At 46.2% G+C, this 18,191-nt stretch overlaps 1 protein-coding gene across 3 annotated transcripts in view; it reads left to right on the forward strand.

Annotated features, from left to right (window-relative positions):
* STAB2 (stabilin 2) overlaps positions 1–18,191 on the forward strand; it is a 175,571-nt gene that overhangs the window by 109,721 nt on the left and 47,659 nt on the right. For all 3 annotated transcript variants that reach the window (XM_047742543.1, XM_047742544.1, XM_047742545.1), the window contains 8 exons: positions 820–915; positions 3,066–3,261; positions 4,668–4,763; positions 8,311–8,356; positions 9,173–9,249; positions 11,300–11,425; positions 13,180–13,253; positions 14,921–14,992. In XM_047742543.1, the coding sequence (XP_047598499.1) occupies positions 820–915; positions 3,066–3,261; positions 4,668–4,763; positions 8,311–8,356; positions 9,173–9,249; positions 11,300–11,425; positions 13,180–13,253; positions 14,921–14,992 (783 nt within the window). The remainder of the gene's footprint in view (positions 1–819; positions 916–3,065; positions 3,262–4,667; positions 4,764–8,310; positions 8,357–9,172; positions 9,250–11,299; positions 11,426–13,179; positions 13,254–14,920; positions 14,993–18,191) is intronic.

Raw genomic sequence — 18,191 nt, forward strand, 5'->3', positions numbered from 1 at the left:
TTCCTGTACTTGGTTTTAATTTCATTTTACCTTCATATACGCATCTTTCTAAAGTCTTGAATCCATTTGTTTGAACCAAAGCAAAATTTAATTAATACATAAATAGAAGCTGGGGTTCACATCAGTCAATATACAATACAGGAAGGGATTTTTCACTTTCTACATCTTTTAGTCCTGGAAGCTTGTTAAGGATAAGAGCAAGAAATCTTATCAGAGAAGGGCAGACTCCATATCCAAAACCACATCTGTCTGGATGAGTTTCACCTGCCTGATTTGCTTTTATAATTGAAGTTACAACTTTCTCTAAGAAACAGATGGAAAACTTGAGAGAAGTAAACATATCTTTGAATTAATTACCAATGTTCCTTGTAGTTATTTATTGCAAAAGCCACTTCTGATAATGTTCCAATTATCATAAAAAAATAGATGCTTAGACACCTTTCACAGCATGAGAACAAGAATTTCTGATGATACCAATGCTGATTCTCACACTAGAGTTTAATCTTGTTATTACAGAATAATTTTATCTAATGTGCTCTACAATTCTCCCGAACTTGAGTTCATTCTCTAGACAAAAGTTCTTTTTACAGAGTACCACCTTAAAGTATAATAATTTGGATTTTGCCACCTGTTCAGTTCTGGCAGCCGATACTGTGTTTTTGTGTCTTCTTACTTACAAAGCAGCTCCAGGAAGACAACCCCCTCACTTTCCAGAACATTTCAGTGGGAGAAACAGCAATACGTCCCCCACCTACTTGCTCTTAGAGACTGGAACTTCTCCCTCACCCAAAAGCTGATGTAATCATCTCCATTTCACAGGGTGAAGAGATGAGGAGATGTATCTATACTATTTATTTCATGGGCAAGCGATCCCTGTTCATTGGGTGCCAGGCAAAATGTGTGAAAACCATCATTGTGAGTATAACGATTGAATCGCCCTTCCAATGCCTGCAGCAGCATGGGGAAGTTTTATCATATGTCACACTTTTCAGATGGCTTCCTGTGTATTCCTTCTGCCTCTCCTCTTCCTCCTTATCATCCTCATTGTCATTGTCATGCAAGGTAGTGGAGGTAGCAGGAAAACTCTGGACAGCCACATTAAGTCAGGAAACTGGGAAAAGCTCCATTATTCAACTGCATGGTAAAGGACTGAGAGCCTAGGAGGACCTCCTCATTGTCACAACAGGGACGGAGGAGATGGCCGGCTTCCTAAGGAAAGAGAAGGTGCACCTGCTTGTTTAGAAAATAGGACCCCAGAGCTAAGCATGTCTGCACTGCTGCTTTGGAATCTGCTGGAAATTTATCTTTATCTGCTGGAAAATTATAACTTCCTGTCCTGCCTCTTCCCCCTAGAAGACTAGCCATAGCCTCTGCCTATCCTACAGAAGTAAGACGGTTTGGCCTTTAAGCTGCAGAGGTTGGAGCTGCAGAAGAGTCTGTGGGGGGTTGGGGTCTTGTTTTCCAGTATCCAGAAATGTTTTATCGGAACCAGCCATGCTCACCCATTTATTTCTTACTGAAGTATAATTAACATACGATGGTATATTCGTTTCACACGTACAACACAGTGATTCGGTAATTCTCTATGTGGAATCTAAAAACAAAACAAAGGAACAAAGGAAAAAAGTTGAGGAAAAAACAACAACAAACAAACAAACAAAAAACAGCAGATTCTTAAACACAGAGAACAAACTGGTCATTGCCTGAGGTGGGTGGGGGAATGAGTGAAATCAGTGAAAGGGATTATGGGTACAAACTTCCAGTTACAAAATAAGACAGAGATGAAAAATGCAGCATAGAGAATATAGTCAGTAATCATGTAGCAACGTTGTATGGTGACAGACAGTGTCAGCACTTCCTGTGCTGAGCACTGAGTGAGGCAGACATATGTGTGTTAGTGCCCTCAAGTAAAGGCATCTGGGGCACCTGGATGGCTCAGTAGGTTAAGCTTCTGCTTTCAGCTCAAGTCATGATCCGGGGATTGAACCTTATGTTGGGCTCCTTGCTGTGCAGGAAGCCTGCTTTCCCCTCTTCCTCTGCCCTGCCCCCCACCATGCAGGCGAGTGAGCACATGCGCACACGCGCGCTCTCTCTCTCTCTCAAATAAATTAAATAAATAAATACTGTTTTTTAAAAAAGAATAAAGCCAGTGACGGGGATTAAGGGGTGTGGTGCACTTACCATGATGAGTACTGGGTACTATATAGAATTGCTGAATCGCTATACGGTGTACCTGCAACTAATATAACATTTTATGTGAATTCTATTGGAATTAAAATTAAAAATTTAATTAAAATTTAAAAAAAAAAAAACCACAAGAGATTTACTTCCAAAATGCCGAAGGCTTCCCCTGATGAGAAACACACCAGGAAGGGGCCAGGCTCCTGATGAGAAACACACCAGGCTCCTGGATGGTAACCGCTTCTCCCCCTCCCACCCTGCTGGTATCAGCTGCATTGTTCTTTTTTTTTTTTTTTCTAATTTTTTAAAATTTAACTTTATTTTTTCCGTGTTCCAAGATTCATTGTTTCTGCACCACACCCAGTACTCCATGCAATACATGCCCTCCTTAATACCCACCACCAGGCTCACCCAACCCCCTCCCCATTCCCTCCAAAACGCTGTGTTTCTCAGAGTCCACAGTCTCTCATGGTTCGTCTCCCCTTCCAATTTCCCCCAATTCACTTTTCCTTTCCTTCTTCCAATGTCCTCCATGTTATTCCTTATGCTCCACAAGTAGGTGCAACTATATGATAATTGACTTTCTCCACTTGATTTATTTCACTCAGCACAATCTCCTCCAGTCCTGTCAGCTGCCTCGTTCTTCACTCTGCTCCCACTGCCTCCTTTCCCGCTGCTCTTCATCCTTGTCTCTTGCTTGCCTTTATCCTTTCCCTCTTTTCTGCTTCCCCACTGGGTCCTGCCCCTGGCACCCTCCATGCTCTATCCAAGTTTCCGGCACACCCGGCCCCACTGGCAGGATCTCCAGACCGCGACCGGGACAGAACCCGGGGAGATGGAGGTGTGGGGCCTTGTCCAAGCCCAGCCTTGTCCCTTGGTTTCAGACGAGAGAATGCTGTGCGGGCTTCTTTGGTCCCCAGTGTCAGCCCTGCCCAGGAAGAGCTGAGAACGTCTGCTTTGGAAACGGGATCTGCTTGGACGGAGTGAACGGCACAGGCGTGTGCGAGTGTGGAGACGGCTTCTCAGGCACGGCCTGTGAGACCTGCGTGGAGGGCAAGTACGGCCCCCATTGCGACCAAGGTACGCACCCTCCTCCCTCCCTACCGGGCCGGACCTCCCCACTCACTGAGCGAAGCCCCAGGGCTGGCAGAGAAGTGGGCCCTCAGAGCCCTAGCTCACCCGCCAGGCTGGAATCCCACCTCCGTTAACACGTGAATTTTAAGAATGTGGGTGTTGTGTAATTTGCAAAGAACAAGTGTTTTCCAAATATTTGCAGTCACTAACTGGACCTACCAACCCACCCCCAATCTCCTCCTCCACCTTCCCCAACCAACTACATGTTTTTGTTTTTGTGTTTGCCTTTGCACACAGATCCTCACAGCCTCTCAAGTTTGGACATTGCTTGATAGTTTGAAATGCCCCTTTGTGCACAGTGTCTGGTTTAACCCACACAGGAACCTTATGTACCCATTTTACAGACTAGTGTATTAAGGCAGAGTGGAGTGACTTCCCTTAAGGTCACACCTGGTGGGAGGTAGAACTGAGATTTGAATATGTCTCTTGCTTGGTCCCACATCCTTGCTCTTGAATCATGCAGTCCTTTACCTAAAGACTATTCTATTAATGCACCTTCAGCAAGCCACATGTTTTAAGCTGTTTTCACAAAAATCATCATCCGTTTGCCTTCTCTGACCTTGTGCCCAAGGACACACACACGTGGGAGGAATTGCCTAATCCATGATGAGAAAACAAGGCATTTTTTTCTACCCTGTCCTAAAAACCATACATTGGACCTTTTTTTTATCACTGCTTGGTCATCAGCATTCCACGCCAGACAAAACCAATATATAATTGAATCATTACAGTTGGACCATATCGTATATAGTTGCAACTAGGGTGCTGACTCTTTCTGTCATTTGGAAGCATCTTCTGTGTTCACTTGTGCAGGTCTTCCTAACCAGTGATCCATAGATGACCTTCATGGGGTCCAGCCCCAAATCTGAATGTTTTTCTTGGACGAAGGCATCCAAAGCTTTCCACCAGCTCTTAGAGGCTCATGGTGCTGCTGCATAACAAAGGAATTGGCTTTTCTATGTTGTTAAAGAAAGCAGTGCCTCCCCAGGTTTATATAAACCTAGTGGACAGGCCTCATGGAACAAACATGGTTCCATCCCTGGGCGTCGCACACAACGCTGGGTCCTCCGCGATGCTTAGCTAAGGACACTCTCACCCTGCTTGGGTTGCGAACCCACAGTGCTACACGGTCCCACAACAGTGGTCTCTATCAAATTATGACGTGATTTGACTCGATCTCCTGTGTCCCTGCCCTTCCCATGATTCCAGCCCTCCGTTAAAGACAGTGGTTCTCTGGAACCAGGTGGGAGAGTAAAGTGCCCTTCATGTGAAGTGTGTCTTCATGGTAAATGATAATGAGTTCCAGAACGTGGGTCAGAGGGCTAACAATCTGTGGGCACTTTTCCACTTAGGGTGTTCTTGTGTCCATGGGAGATGCAACCAAGGACCCTTGGGCGACGGCTCCTGTGAATGTGATGTTGGCTGGCGGGGAGTGAGTTGCGATACTGGTAAGGGCAAGTCTCTCAGTCCTTATGATGTGTTCTTAGCCCCGCTTCCAAGCAGCTACATTTCTGTCTTCCTACAATAGAAATGACACTTTTAGGTGGTGCCTGGGTGGCTCAGTCCATTAATTTCTACCTTCAGCTCAGGTCATGATCTTGGGGTTCTGGGATGGAGCCCCATGTGGGCTCCCTGATCAGTAGGGAGTCTGTCTCTCCCTCTTCCTCTGCCCCCCCCCAGTGCTTATTGTCTCTATCTCTCAGCTCACTCTCTCTCTCTCATCTTTCTCTCAAATAAAGAAATAAAATCTTTTAAAGAAAAAGAAATAAAAAAGAAATAACACCTTTATTACTTCCTTTGGCAACCAAAGTAGCCCTATTTGCCACAAAAAGTTTGTAAAATAAAGAAAAGCAGGGGTGCCTGGGTGGCTCAGTCGGTTGAGCATCCTACTCTTGATTTCGGCTCAGGTCATTATCTCGGGGTGGTGAGATCGAGCCCTGTGTGGGGCTCTGCGCTCAGTGGGGAGTCTGCTTGAGATTCTCTTCCTCTTCCTCTCTCTGCCCCTCCCCCTGCTCAAGCTCACACTCTCTCTCTCTCTCAAATAAATGTATCTTTTAAAAAAGAAAAAAAGGGGGGTGCCTAGGTGGCTCAGTGGGTTAAAGCCTCTGCCTTCAGCTCAGGTCATGATCCCAGGGTCCTGGGATCGAGCAACGCATCAGCCTCTCTGCTCGGCAGGGAGCCTGCTTCCCCCTCTCTCTCTGCCTGCCTCTCTGCCTGCTTGTGAACCTCTGTCTGTCAAATAAATAAATAAAATCTTTAAAAGAAAGAAAGAAAGAGAGAGAGAAAAAAGAAAAAATGGAAAGCAAAAGAAAATAAGAAATACATTCCCACAGCAGGAACAAACTATCATTAATATTTTACATTAGGCTTCTATCCTTCTCCTAGGTAATACATATGCGGATGAGACCACACTCAGTCTACTTTTTCATTTCACAATATGTCATGGATATCGCTCCATGTGAATAAATACTGATAAATATCATTTTTAATTTTAATATAATATTCCATTATATGACTATACCACTCTCTCTAAAACCAATTTTCTATTGTCAACATAATGCTGCAATGTGCATACATCTTGTGCATACATCTTTCGCATTTGTCTAACTAATTCATTCATTAGTATTTCTAGAGATGGGATTTCTGAGTCCCAAGTTAGCACTTTGGGCGAAGGGTTTGCTGCTTATAGCCAACTTGTCCCTCAGAGAGTACATCCATTTAATTTCCCACTGACAGGATCTGAATAGGCCCATTTCCCCCAACCCCAACCACACTATACTGATGGGTTTTTTTTCTTTTTTTAAAGATTTATTTATTTGAGAGAGAGAGAGAGAAAAAATGCGGAGGGGAGAGGCAGAAAGAGAGGGAGAGAGAAACTTAAGCAGACTCCCTGCTGAGCCCAGAGCCCAACACTGGACTGGCCCCCATGACCTGGAGATCATGACCTGAGACGAAACCAAGAGTCAGACACATAACCAACTGCACCAGCCAGGAGCCTCTGCACTGATGTTTCTCAAGGTGCTCCAAGGACGGACCTCCAGGCTCACTCTTCCTGCTTTCCTTACTGGGGAGAAAGACCCAGCCTACCTCCACATGCTCCCCCAATCTAGACACCACCCGCTTGGCCTTCAGGCCTTCCACACCCGCCCCCTCATCCCTCACTAGCATGTCTACGTTATTCTAACCTCCACAACCCTCCAGCTGCTCAGCTCCCAGCAGGAGCCTTGGGATCTGTCCCTCTGCCCTCTGTTCAATCTTCCTCAAGTGCACCCTCCACATGGCTGCCAGAGAGAACTTTCCAAAACATAGATGTCTTAGTTCGGGCTGCTATAACAAATACTAGAGACAAGATAGATTATAAGCAACCAAAATTTCTCCCTCGCGGTTCTGGATGCTAGAAGTCTGAGATCAAGTGCCAGCACCATGAGGTTCTGGTGAGAATCCTCTTCTGGGTTGCAGCCAGCTAATCTCTCATGTCCTCACAGAGCAGAAGAGGCCAGGGTGCTCTCCGGGCTCTCTTTTATAAAGGCACCCATCCCATTCGTGAGCACTCCACCTTTATGACCTGACCATCTCCAAAGGCCCAACCCCAATAACATCCCCCTAGAGATTAGGCTTCAAGACATGGATTGGCGGGAGAAAGGGGACACAAATATTCAGCCCATAGCCATAGGTCAGATTCTACTTCCCACTCCCTCCCCGGACTTGACAACCTGCTATGGTTCTTCATTGCCTCCAGGAGAAAGTTCATTGCCTGCAAGAGAAACCGCTTGGCAGGGAGGAGGACAAGGCTCTTCACCAATTGGCCCTCACCCAGTTCTCCAGGCTGGTCTCCGTGCACACCCTGCACAAGGAATTTCCAGCCTAGAAGTGGAAGTAAATGTTCAATAGTTTTCGAAAACTAATGGCATGAGAGCACAGAGGAAAGAGCCTGTAGACTAGAGCGAGGAAGAGAACTCCTTTGTCGGGTGCAAACGCCCCACTCCTGAGCTCATAGCAGACATCACTGAGGCCACACAAGGGCACCTCATCCCACCCAAAAGGGCACAGCTTGTCGCCACTACCTGCTCACTGACATTCTCAAAGATTTAGAGCACCTTTCAGAGAGGAGGACCTAAAAGATGATGGGGCATTCAACCAACAGAGAATGGCAAGATAAGGGATTTCCAGGCTCAAGGAAGAGCAAACATAAAGGCACAAAATCTCATTGCACACATTCCAGCCCACTGAAGCCTCTCACTGTTCCCTCTGACGCAAAACAGGCCACTCTGACAGTCAAGTCTCTCTTTCCAGGTGACTCGACGAGCTTTAATGAGATTCTATCCCAAAGGCTCTTAACACAAGCATTTTCCCCAAAAGATACTCTCTCTTCATCTCTAATGATTTCTTTCTGGATCATCTCCTGCTGGGAAATCTCTGTTAGGGGGGCATCCAAGGGCAAGAGCCTATGCTGTTCCAGGAAATTTAGGAATGAATTGAGCTAATAGGTAATAGGCACCTGCTGTGTGCCTGCCCGGCCCTGGGTTATTTTTGCATATGCAATAGAAATGAAATAACATTTTAATATTCATTATAATTAGGTTTTGCTTGTTTATATCACCCCATAATAAAATGATGAAAAACTAGACAGAAAAGAAACATAGGAAATATAAACGAAAGTAAAAAATCAGGCCCCAGGGAGGAACACGCATCGACATCCAGAGCCTGAAGGAAGATACTGTGTTTTACTGTCCTTGCAGCCTCACTGTGTGACACAGGGCCTGGCACACAGTAGGCAACTCCACCAGGATATCTGACCTTCTGATTGGGCTCTGAGCTTCCTGGCAGTCCATGCAAAAAAGGATTTACCAGGTCACAGAATTTTACACGATTCACATGATGCATAAAATTACTTTTGAGGAATTAAGTCTTTTGTTAGCACCAAGTACTCAAAGAACGTTTTTGAGGTAGGTTTAGTATGAAAGGACTGACCCAACAACTGGTTCTCTTTTTCAGAGATCACAAAAGATGACTGCAATGGGATATGCCACACGAGTGCCAAGTACGAACCTTGGAACTTTCTTTGGGGGTGATGCAAAGGGGATCCTCTCCTAGAAGCGTCCGCCTCAGGGGAATCGTTTCCTGAGACGTTTTCTGAAGTTAGGATAAAATCAAGTATGAAATGAAAATTCCCTCTGAAAAGGCCACCAGATTGCCAGATGCGGCCTTTTAAACAAGCTGCCCCCTGAGTTACCTGGCCTATTGGCAAGAATGCCAGCTGTTACCCCCAGTTCAAGACACAGGGACCCTTTCATAGAAGCCAAGGGCAGGCCACTGCACCTGACCTTCATCCAACCTTGCTCCCGCTTCACCGCCAAGACTTACTTGTTCAGACTTTCGGCTTCATACTCCTAACTCCCAGAGGGACTTCGACCTGAATTCAAATCGGCCTCTGTCCTTTTCATGTCTGCATGACCTTGAGTCAATTACTTTATGCTTCTAAGCCTCAGTTTCTCCATCTATAAAATGGGACTAATAATATCTTCTTGTTAGAGCTATTCGATATTGTGTATGTTCTACAAAGTAATGTGCAAAGCACAGCTCCGAGGACATAAGTGGCTCTCTAAAGATGGGTAGCTATCCTCCCTATCCCTGGGCTGATGCCTCCATGTGCACACCCTGCAGTTTTAGCTGCCCCTGGTGGGGGGGGGGGGGGCGTGCTACAAATGACCTCTCTTTCCAAAGCTTAGGCAAGACCTTGAAGAGCCACGTGGGAGCGGGAGCTGGGATGCTGTCAATGAAGGGAGCAGTGTTGTTTTTTGTTTGTTCGCTTATTTGTTTGTTTCCCACAAATAGCCCTTGCCCTTTCTCATTGCAGCTGCCTTCTCAATCCAGACGGTACAGCCTCTTGCAAATGCACAGCAGGATTCCAAGGGAATGGAACAGTTTGCACAGGCAAGCGAGGAAAGGGTCTGCTGGGGGGACACAAGGCTAGTGCAAGTTGTTGAGAGGTCTGTGTTCCTGCAGACTGGATGGGCAGCTGCTACCAGCTGCTGACGGTTACCTGAATGGAACAGGGCCACTGATGGGGCCCCATGGCAAGAAAACTACTATTTACAGACGGGGCATGTGTTGGCTTAGGAATGGGTGGGTCAGTTGCACCTGTTTTCTTCCCCAAAAGGTGGTGCACGACCTTGACAATGATTGAAATCACCTGGAGAACTTTAAAAACACTAGTTTGATTGACCTAGGGTGTGGCCCAGGCATGGGGACTCTGGAATGCGACAAGGGCTTGAATCCCGGTTCTTCCTCCTACTACCCACGTGGTTTTGGGTGGGTCTCTTACCTGCTCTGAGCCACCTTAATTCACTTACAAAGTAAATAAAACTGTCTACCCTGCTGAGTGGTTTGGGCATGAAATGACCGCTCTGTACAGTGGCAGAATGAGACAGCAGCTTAAAGTAGCCCTAGCATCAGACCTTTCTGGGTTTGAGTCTGTTTTTATCATTTGTGCTATCTTGGGAAAGTTGCTTGACTGATCTTTGCATCATTTTTTTTTTTTAATCTGCAAGTTGTGGATAGTAAGAGAATCTCCCTCACTGGACTGTTGGGTGATAACCTGGATTAATCCCTGTGAAGTACTTAGAACAGTCTTGGCACAGAGCATACTCAATAAATGAGAGCCAATATTCTTATGGGCCCACCACATATTTGGTGCTAGAAAAGTGGAAACACTTAGCATCATCTTCCTCTTATGCAGCTTGTCCTGGCAGGCTTCAGTCCAGATGATAGTGGAGCTGGACAGTGAACCTACCAGCCTGCTTTCTAGACCATCTCCCCCTGGGGATTGCCCCAGCGTGCAGGCCCCCTGACCCAGGGCCCAGATGCTTCCTACAGCAGGGATGTGCTCAGTATGCCAGGGAAAACAGCTAGTAAGGGACAACAAGTGGAACCTTTTTCTTGCCCTTTGCTTTTGGAAAAACAGCAAAAGCAGAAGACACAAGTTAATAGGAGAACAGCCAACATTTGTGTAACACCTTCACATACATGATCAGATGGGAGTCTCTAAACTTGTAAGCTGTAAGCAAAACTCGATGGGAGGACCCCAAGGTTCATATTAACTAAGCGGCTTGTCCAAGGTCACAGTGTGGGATTCCAAGTCGATCTGGGTCTTTGATCTACTTTGAATTAATTTGAGTACATGTTGTGAGGCCGAGGTCCAAGTTCATTCTTTTGTATGGGAAGACCCAATTGTCTCAGTATCATTTGTTGAAAAAATTATTCTTTCCCGCATTGAAATGTTTTGGCATCTTTGTGGAAAATCAGTTGACCTTAGGTATATGGGTTTATTTCTGGACTCTCAGTTCTATTCCATATATAGACATCCTTTATCAGGTTAAGAGGAAGTTTCCTTTTATTTCTTGCCTGCTGAGTTTTTTTATTAAAGGCATGAAATTTTATCAAATGCTTTTGTTCCTTCTATTGAGATGACCATGTCGGTTTGTATTCTATAATTCCACTGATGTGCTGTAGCACGTTAATTGATTTTTAAATGTTGAGTCACCTTTCATTCCTGCAAAATTCCCAGTCGGTGATGGTGTTTAATTCTTTTTATATATTGCCAAATTTGATTTACAAGTATTTTCTTGAGGATCTTTGTGTTTATATTCGCAAGGGATATTGGTCTGTAATTTTCTTGTGCCGACTCTGTCAGGCTTTGGTCCCAGGGTGATACCGACCTCATAAAATGAATTGGGAAGTTCTCTTCCCTCTTCCAGTTTTGGAAGAGTTTGTGAAAATTGTCTCTTTATCCTCCTTTAAATGTTTGGTAGGATTCCCCAAGGAAGACATCTGGTGATTTGTGTTCTTTTGAACTCTTCATATTTAATCCAGTTCCTGACATTCTGAGGTATCCTCCATCTCACTCGAGTCAAAAGGCATCACTGGGTTTTTTTTTTTCCCCTCCATCTACTGCTCTGCTCGGCATCCCATCTCTCTCCGACAGCCATCAATGCCTGTGAGACCAGCAACGGAGGTTGCTCTACCAAGGCTGACTGCAGGAGAACCACCCCTGGAAGTCGGCAGTGTGTGTGCCGTGCAGGCTACACAGGCGATGGCATCGTGTGCCTCGGTAGGTACCATCCCTCACTGTCCAGTGGCCAAGTTTCAAGAATCAGAGCCCTGGGCACCAGTCCTGTTATTAGGACCTGCCACTTCTAGAATCATCTTTAAGTGTATCTGGGCAGGAATGCGTGAAGGTGTGAAAATGTGACCGCAACGGGATGAAGGTGTGTGATGGCCAAAAATCACCTGGGAAGGAGAAAAAAGAGAGGCTTGTTCCAGTTAAATGCTATGGTGGTGACTGAATTTTTTAACATTTATTAGTTCTTTTTTTTTTTTAACACAATAGCACATTCTCGCTGTAGAAAAATTAGAGAATGCATATGTGCTGGGAGAGAATATTCTGGAAATAACCACCCTCCCTATTGTCAGATCACTCCAGTTTGCTATGAGACACATACTTCTTTGAATGAAAATTCTGTTATGATCCATAGTATTTATTAGGCTTAGCAGTATGAAAGAACAACTCTCCCTGAAAATAAGTATACCCCCAAATCACTATCTTCATGGCTACACATGGCTATACTCTAAAGATATGCAGTAGTAAGTCGTCTGACTTTTGATGTTTTAGTTTAAAAAAAAAAATTGGCATACAAGCGTTGTGAGAATAATACAAAAGCAGTCCCACTTGCTTTTTACCTGGATTCACTATTGTTAATGTATTTCTCCATTTGCTTTATCATTTGCTCTCTTTGTGTCTGTATATATTTTTCCTAAACCATTTGAGAGTAAACTATATATATCAGATTCCCTTTACCCCTTAAATACCTGAGCATATTTGAGAATAAGGGTAAATTCTTATATACCCACAGCAGCTACCAACCAGCTTCAGTCAATTTACTACTGATATGTTTGTCCAATTACCATTTGTATTCTAATTTTGTCCGTTGACCCCATAACATAATGTCCTGTTTGGGCATTTTTTTCCTCTGGTGCAGGACCCAGGTTAGGAATGGACATTGTAATGCCTTGAATTGGGGATGGTTCTCCAGCCTTGCTTTGTCTTTTATGACATTGACATTTTGGATGAAGACAGTACACCTCCCCAACTTTCTTGTTCATAGCATGTCCTTCATTTGGGGTTGGTCTGATGTTTGTTTATGATTATACTGAGATAATGCCTTCCAGACCCAGTATCACAGGAGTGATAATGTGTCCTGCTCAGGATATCACACCAAAGGCTCATATTTCCAACTGTCTCTCATCTGCTATATTAATTTTGACCACTCGGTCAAGATGCTATCGGATTTCTCCATGGGACAGTTGATTTTCCCCATTGCTACTAAGAAGCATTCAATGGGGAGATATTTGAACACCAAGCAAATATCCTGTTCCTCACCAAAGTGTCCTCGTAGACGGAGATTTTATTGATGATTCTTCCCTGAAGCAATTATATTGTGATAGTTGTAAGTGACTTTCTTAATTCCTAAATTTCTTCTTCATAGCATATTGAATTAGACTCCTAGATTCTATTATTTCAAGTCCTTGGCTGCAAAGTGCTCATATTCATTCAGTAGAGGGACAGATGCAAGCCCACAGACTATGCCTTGCTGGCACAGTCCCAGCTCAGAGGAGCTGACTTTGAGGAATGGTATCTGGGACCTTCCCTGTTGGGTTACTTCTCCCACAGTCATTAGAAAACCAAATCACACTTGGACATCTGCTCACCTTGTTCAGTTAGCCATCCCGACTGTTTCCTCAAGATGTCTTTACTTGAAAATGAGGTTTGAATTTCATGCCAGGTATTGGCTTTTTGTTTTAAAGAGATCAACCCATGTTTGGAGAACAATGGTGGCTGTCACAAGAATGCAGAGTGCACACAGACTGGACCCAACCAGGTGAGCTCCACCCCCTGAGGGCCCCCAGTTTTCCTAGGGGCAAATTCCGGGGTCTTCAGACCCAGCCTGAGGGAGAGGGGCTGAGAACAGACCTGTGAACGCCAGCAGCATAAAGCAAACACTGTAGGGAGATATTCTGAACGAATTCCCAAAGAGGCCATTCTGTGGGGATGAAGAATGGTGGGAGTGAGGGGACAAAGGGTTCTTGAGAGAAGGAGCTTCTTGAGTGCAGAGATGTAGACGGCTGCCAACACAACATGGTTTCAGAAGCACCTAGAAAGTTTCCAACAATCCTCTCCTTTCTTTTGGATTTCTGATGTCCAGAATCCCACACTTTTTCTTTGGCTTGAGGCTCTGAAATGCACGTGCCACAGCAGAAGACAGTGTTCTTAGGCCCTCTGTCAGTCGTTTATTCCCTAACACAGTGAACTTTGAAGCTACAACCAGCCCAACAAGGAAGTCACCTACATCAGAAACTGGATGATGAGGTGAAGTCCCCAGTGAATGTTCTAGGGACCTTGCTGAGTCCCAGACCTCAATGTCAGGTCTCCCAATGGGCAGAACCAGTGGGTGCCTCAAGTGCTCAAAAATAAGAAAAAAACAAAACAAAACACTTATTTTAAAGAATTGTGTGTGTGTGTGTGTGTGTGTGTGCGCGCGCGCGCGCATGCACGCACACATATAGGCTTGGAAAAACCCAGCACATTTAGATAGAGCCGGGGGTTCAGCTCTTGCCACTGAGTTCTTACTTCAAACCACATACAAGGTAAGGGGAACCTAGAAGCATTGTGCTGCTCAAGGCCTCTACAAGTCCTCCTCTACACCTAGAAGGCTGTGAGAGGGGCACAGGGTTGATCCCTGAGACAGGACCTTAGCCCAGGAGCAGTGGCTGAGGGTGTCTTGATAAAGCTTTGGGGCTGAGGTCCAGGCCTGTAATGAAGGAAGAGGCAGAGAAGTGAACACCTGCCATTTGACCCTGGCTGGCCCTGCCGATGAGTTCTAGTTCCAACAAGTAGACATCAGACCGCAAAGCTGCGTCTCTAGACATACCAGGAGCATGGCTTGATGACTAGAATGTAGCTGGGTTTCAGCCCCACTCAGTCCTGAGCAGAGCACCAGGGAAATGAGAGCGAAGTAGACAGTCCCCAGCTTCCTGCAGACAGTGTCCCCTCCCTCATCTTCAAGCCCCCAACCCCCACCTTGGTTAAACAGTGGGCCTGATGGATTGTTTTCACCTGCGCCCACCATGTGACTCTAAAGCTCTCCTCCCCCAGCTGGTGCCTTGGGGCAGAGCCTGGGTGGAGGTGTGCGAGAACCCAGTGGGAGCGGGAGTGGGCCATGGTTTAGCTTCCTTGCCACTGAGCCTTTACCAACCAAGGTGACCAAAGAGGTGAGTGCTGAGAAGGCAAGGGACCAAATAAGGTAACAGGGTTTTTAAAAAAATAAAGTCTCTGGGCAGCAAAGTTAGGCAACATAGGAGATCCCGGTGCTAATGTGAAGTGTGTCAAATGTGCTAAAATGTCAGATAACAATTATCATCACAGGCAAGATCTTGCCCATATCAAACATAGACTCTTGTGGGATCACTGTTACTATTATAGAATTGGAACATGAGAGCCAGCAGCATCTCTCTGTGAAATCACGCATTTCCCTCCCCTCCCGGACAGGCGGTCTGTAACTGTTTGCCCAAATACACGGGAGACGGGAAGGTCTGCACACTCATCAACATCTGCCTAACCGTGAGTACGACTCTGGGGCCAACGCCCGCGGTGGCCAGGCCTGGGGTGCCTCCTGCTCCTCTCTTGGGGGGTGGCGCACACAGCTGCTTCTGGGCCATGAGGCTCATTTCTCCCTCACATTCCAGCTGAAGTTGGAGAAACTCCATTCTCTGTCTCTTCTTCACATGGCCTTTGCCTCTATGTGGGCATCTTCTCTTCTGGTAAGGACTCCTGTGGACTCTACCTGCTTCATCTAGAATGTTCTCATCTCTAGATCTTTAATTATATCTGCAAAGACTCTCTGAACAAGGTCACAGTCACAGACACCAGGATTTAGGACATGGGCAGACCTTTCGGATATAGAGCAAGCACATAGCACAGTCAGAACTTGAACCCATGTCCGTCTTATTCAGAGGCTGCACCCTGGATCACTTTTCATGGTGTTTGTTCCTCTCATGAGGCAGCGAGCCCCAGAGGAGGATTAGTCTCTGCACCTTATTTCTCTTCTTCATATCACCCACCTCCAGCCGTAGGCATGAGAACGCGCAGATGCCACACAATTAAAGCCCTTCCTCTCCAAACTCCATCCAACTATCCCCTTGTGTTAGTCTGGCAAATGCCTCAGGAGACCATGTCCACACATGAAATGATGGCAAAAAGCAGAGTGCTAGGATATGGAACTGTTACGACCAGACCCACAGCCAGCTTTATTTCCACAGCAATTCTTCGATGATTCTTTCTGTCTGTCTGTTTTGTAACGGCCACCTTGTCTTGGCAACTCACACAGTGAACACACATGGGCCTGACACTCAGGTACAAGTCATTAACTCATGTCCGCTGCACCCATGACTGCCACCACCCACTGGATTCTTTTCAAAAAGAACGGAAGTTTGTTGTCTTGCAAGATGAGTAGAATTGAGGCATGTTTCTCTGCAGAGGAGTATGATCCAATAGAGAGAAGGAAACCAATACTGAGGGGAAGGAGATGGATTGTTACAGGAGGAAGGTATAGGAGTGGATGAGGGGAAAGGGACCCAGAGCCCACAGCTGAGTCTCTGAGAGGAGCAGGGGCAGTGGTAGGTAGGCAGGTAGTTGGTTAGTTGGTCAGTCAGGCAGTTAGGTAGGTCGTTAGTCAATCAGCTTGTTAGCCAGTCAGTCAGTTACTGAGTCACTCGGGGCCCTTATTGCAAATTAGCTTAAAAATGTCTGTGTCTGATCATTCCAAATAAATTGTGAGCCCTATGAGGACAGAGACCACTCAAATTTCTACATATCCAGTGGGAAACCTCACACAGGATGACACACATCTAAGTCGATGGGCTTTCCCTACATACCAGGCACCATTTCAGGCACTGGGAGTTCATCTGTGACCAAGCGGCGAAGTCTCTTCCCTTCAAGAGTTTACACTGAGGGGAAGAGATGGGCACTTAGTGTGTAAGCGACTGGTCAGTCAGTTGTCAGTGTATTTGTTAAATAAGGAAAGTAATGTTGGTGATCAGGCCCAGGCAGGTGGTGAGCGTCAGGGCAGGAGGATGGGTTGGTTATTGGGTTTATTTTCTCCATAAGGCATGAGGTGAGTTCATCTGCTGAGGTAAAGGCCAGGGGTTGAGAGCTTCACAGAGGAGTGAAGGTGTGAAGTGCCTTCTCCAGGGAGAGAGAAGGTAACACACTGAAGGAGTCCAGCAGTGTCGGCGCTTGTGTGGTAACTTGGTTGGGAGTCCAGACAGCAATGCCCTGCCCATCCATGAGGCCAGGCCCAGAGGCAGCGGTGTACCGAGCCCTCCTGTGGGTCACTGGGCTAGGACCAAGCGAGGAGCTAGGGGCGACCAGGCTGAGGTGGGAATGTGGATGAGAAGGAAATTGGCTCAAAGGAGGCTGGAGCCACAGCATTAGAAGAGGTAAGTTGAAAAGATAAAAGCTGGTAGTCAGAGACAGCGGGATGCTGACACAGAGCTCTCAGGAGCAGTCCACTTTAATGTCGGGACAAAGTTAAGGGTGGTCCAGCAGTGGTGGCAGAGGCAGAGTAGGGGCAGGTATGGTGGAGACCATTGACAGGGATGTTGATGTCACTGAGGATGACGATGGGTGTGGAGGGAAAGCCGCTGATCCAGGCACCACTGCTAGGACCGAAGAAGGGGCAATCGTAGACTCCATGTGTCCTCAGAGAGCTGGAAGCCCAACAAGAAAGACTCCCTCCTACCCCCCAGACCATGAAGTGTGGGGTAAGGGAGGAAAAGAGCTTTGCCTGAGGGGTGTAGGGAAACCTGACACCTCTTCCGTAAGAGGCAGAGAGAATTTTCTGGAAACAGGTTGGAGACTGTCAGGAGTTTAATGGTGGTGAGTTTCAGAAGCACCAGGAAGGGTTTGTGAAGGCAGAAAGGGATGCATGTGGGGTCAGATCATAATTTCTAGAGCAGCATGGAAGGGAGTGACCATGAGGTAGGAGGGAACCTTGAGCACCCAGACCTTGCCATTGACTGAGATAAACAGCAAAGTGGCAAAGAGGGGATTGGTCTTGGTGGTCTTACAGCAGGCTGGGTATCAGGACGGTAAAATCCTTGGTACCTGGCTGGAAGATCCAGGGCCCCCAGGAGATGGTGATTGGTCTTGCAGAAGGCAGCTTTCTTGGAGAGCTCGCGGAACTGTGTCAGCTTGAGGCAGGAATCTGAGAAAGTAAGCTCCTCCCAGGCCTCCCCGAATGTCATGCTTCACAAAGACTTTGGGAACAACCATTAGAGGAAAGGAAGATTTTACAGCTGGCCTTTAAGTCTGTTGAGCTCCTCCTTTGTCAACCCCATCAGGGTTCTTTCTCCTGAGTTCACATTTTTTCCTCACTCAGAAACTTGACTTACACTGCAGAGTCCTTCTCGGTGTTCCTATGGATTTCAGCTTTGAGCTGTACTTTGCTTTGTTTCTATTTTAGGTCTCTGTCCCATCTTCCACGGTTTTTAAGCTCTTTGTGGACAAGGACAGTATGTTGTTTTATACCCACTGCCTTCTAACTGGTGACGGCTACCTTGGCTCTTATGAGATCAGAATTTAAGTCTAAAGCTGGGAATTGTCAGACAAGATTGGTACTTTTGTGGACAACACCCAGGTGCCAAGAAATTCTCCATTTCGCACCTCTGGGCTTGTCTATAGAGGGCTGGAGACCTGGGATACAAGGTTGGGTGAATAAATGGCCCTTGCCACTCTAGGGAGTTGAAAGGTAAATTCAAGA

This window comes from Lutra lutra, chromosome 8, assembly GCF_902655055.1.
Source record: "Lutra lutra chromosome 8, mLutLut1.2, whole genome shotgun sequence".
Lineage (NCBI taxonomy): Eukaryota > Metazoa > Chordata > Mammalia > Carnivora > Mustelidae > Lutra > Lutra lutra.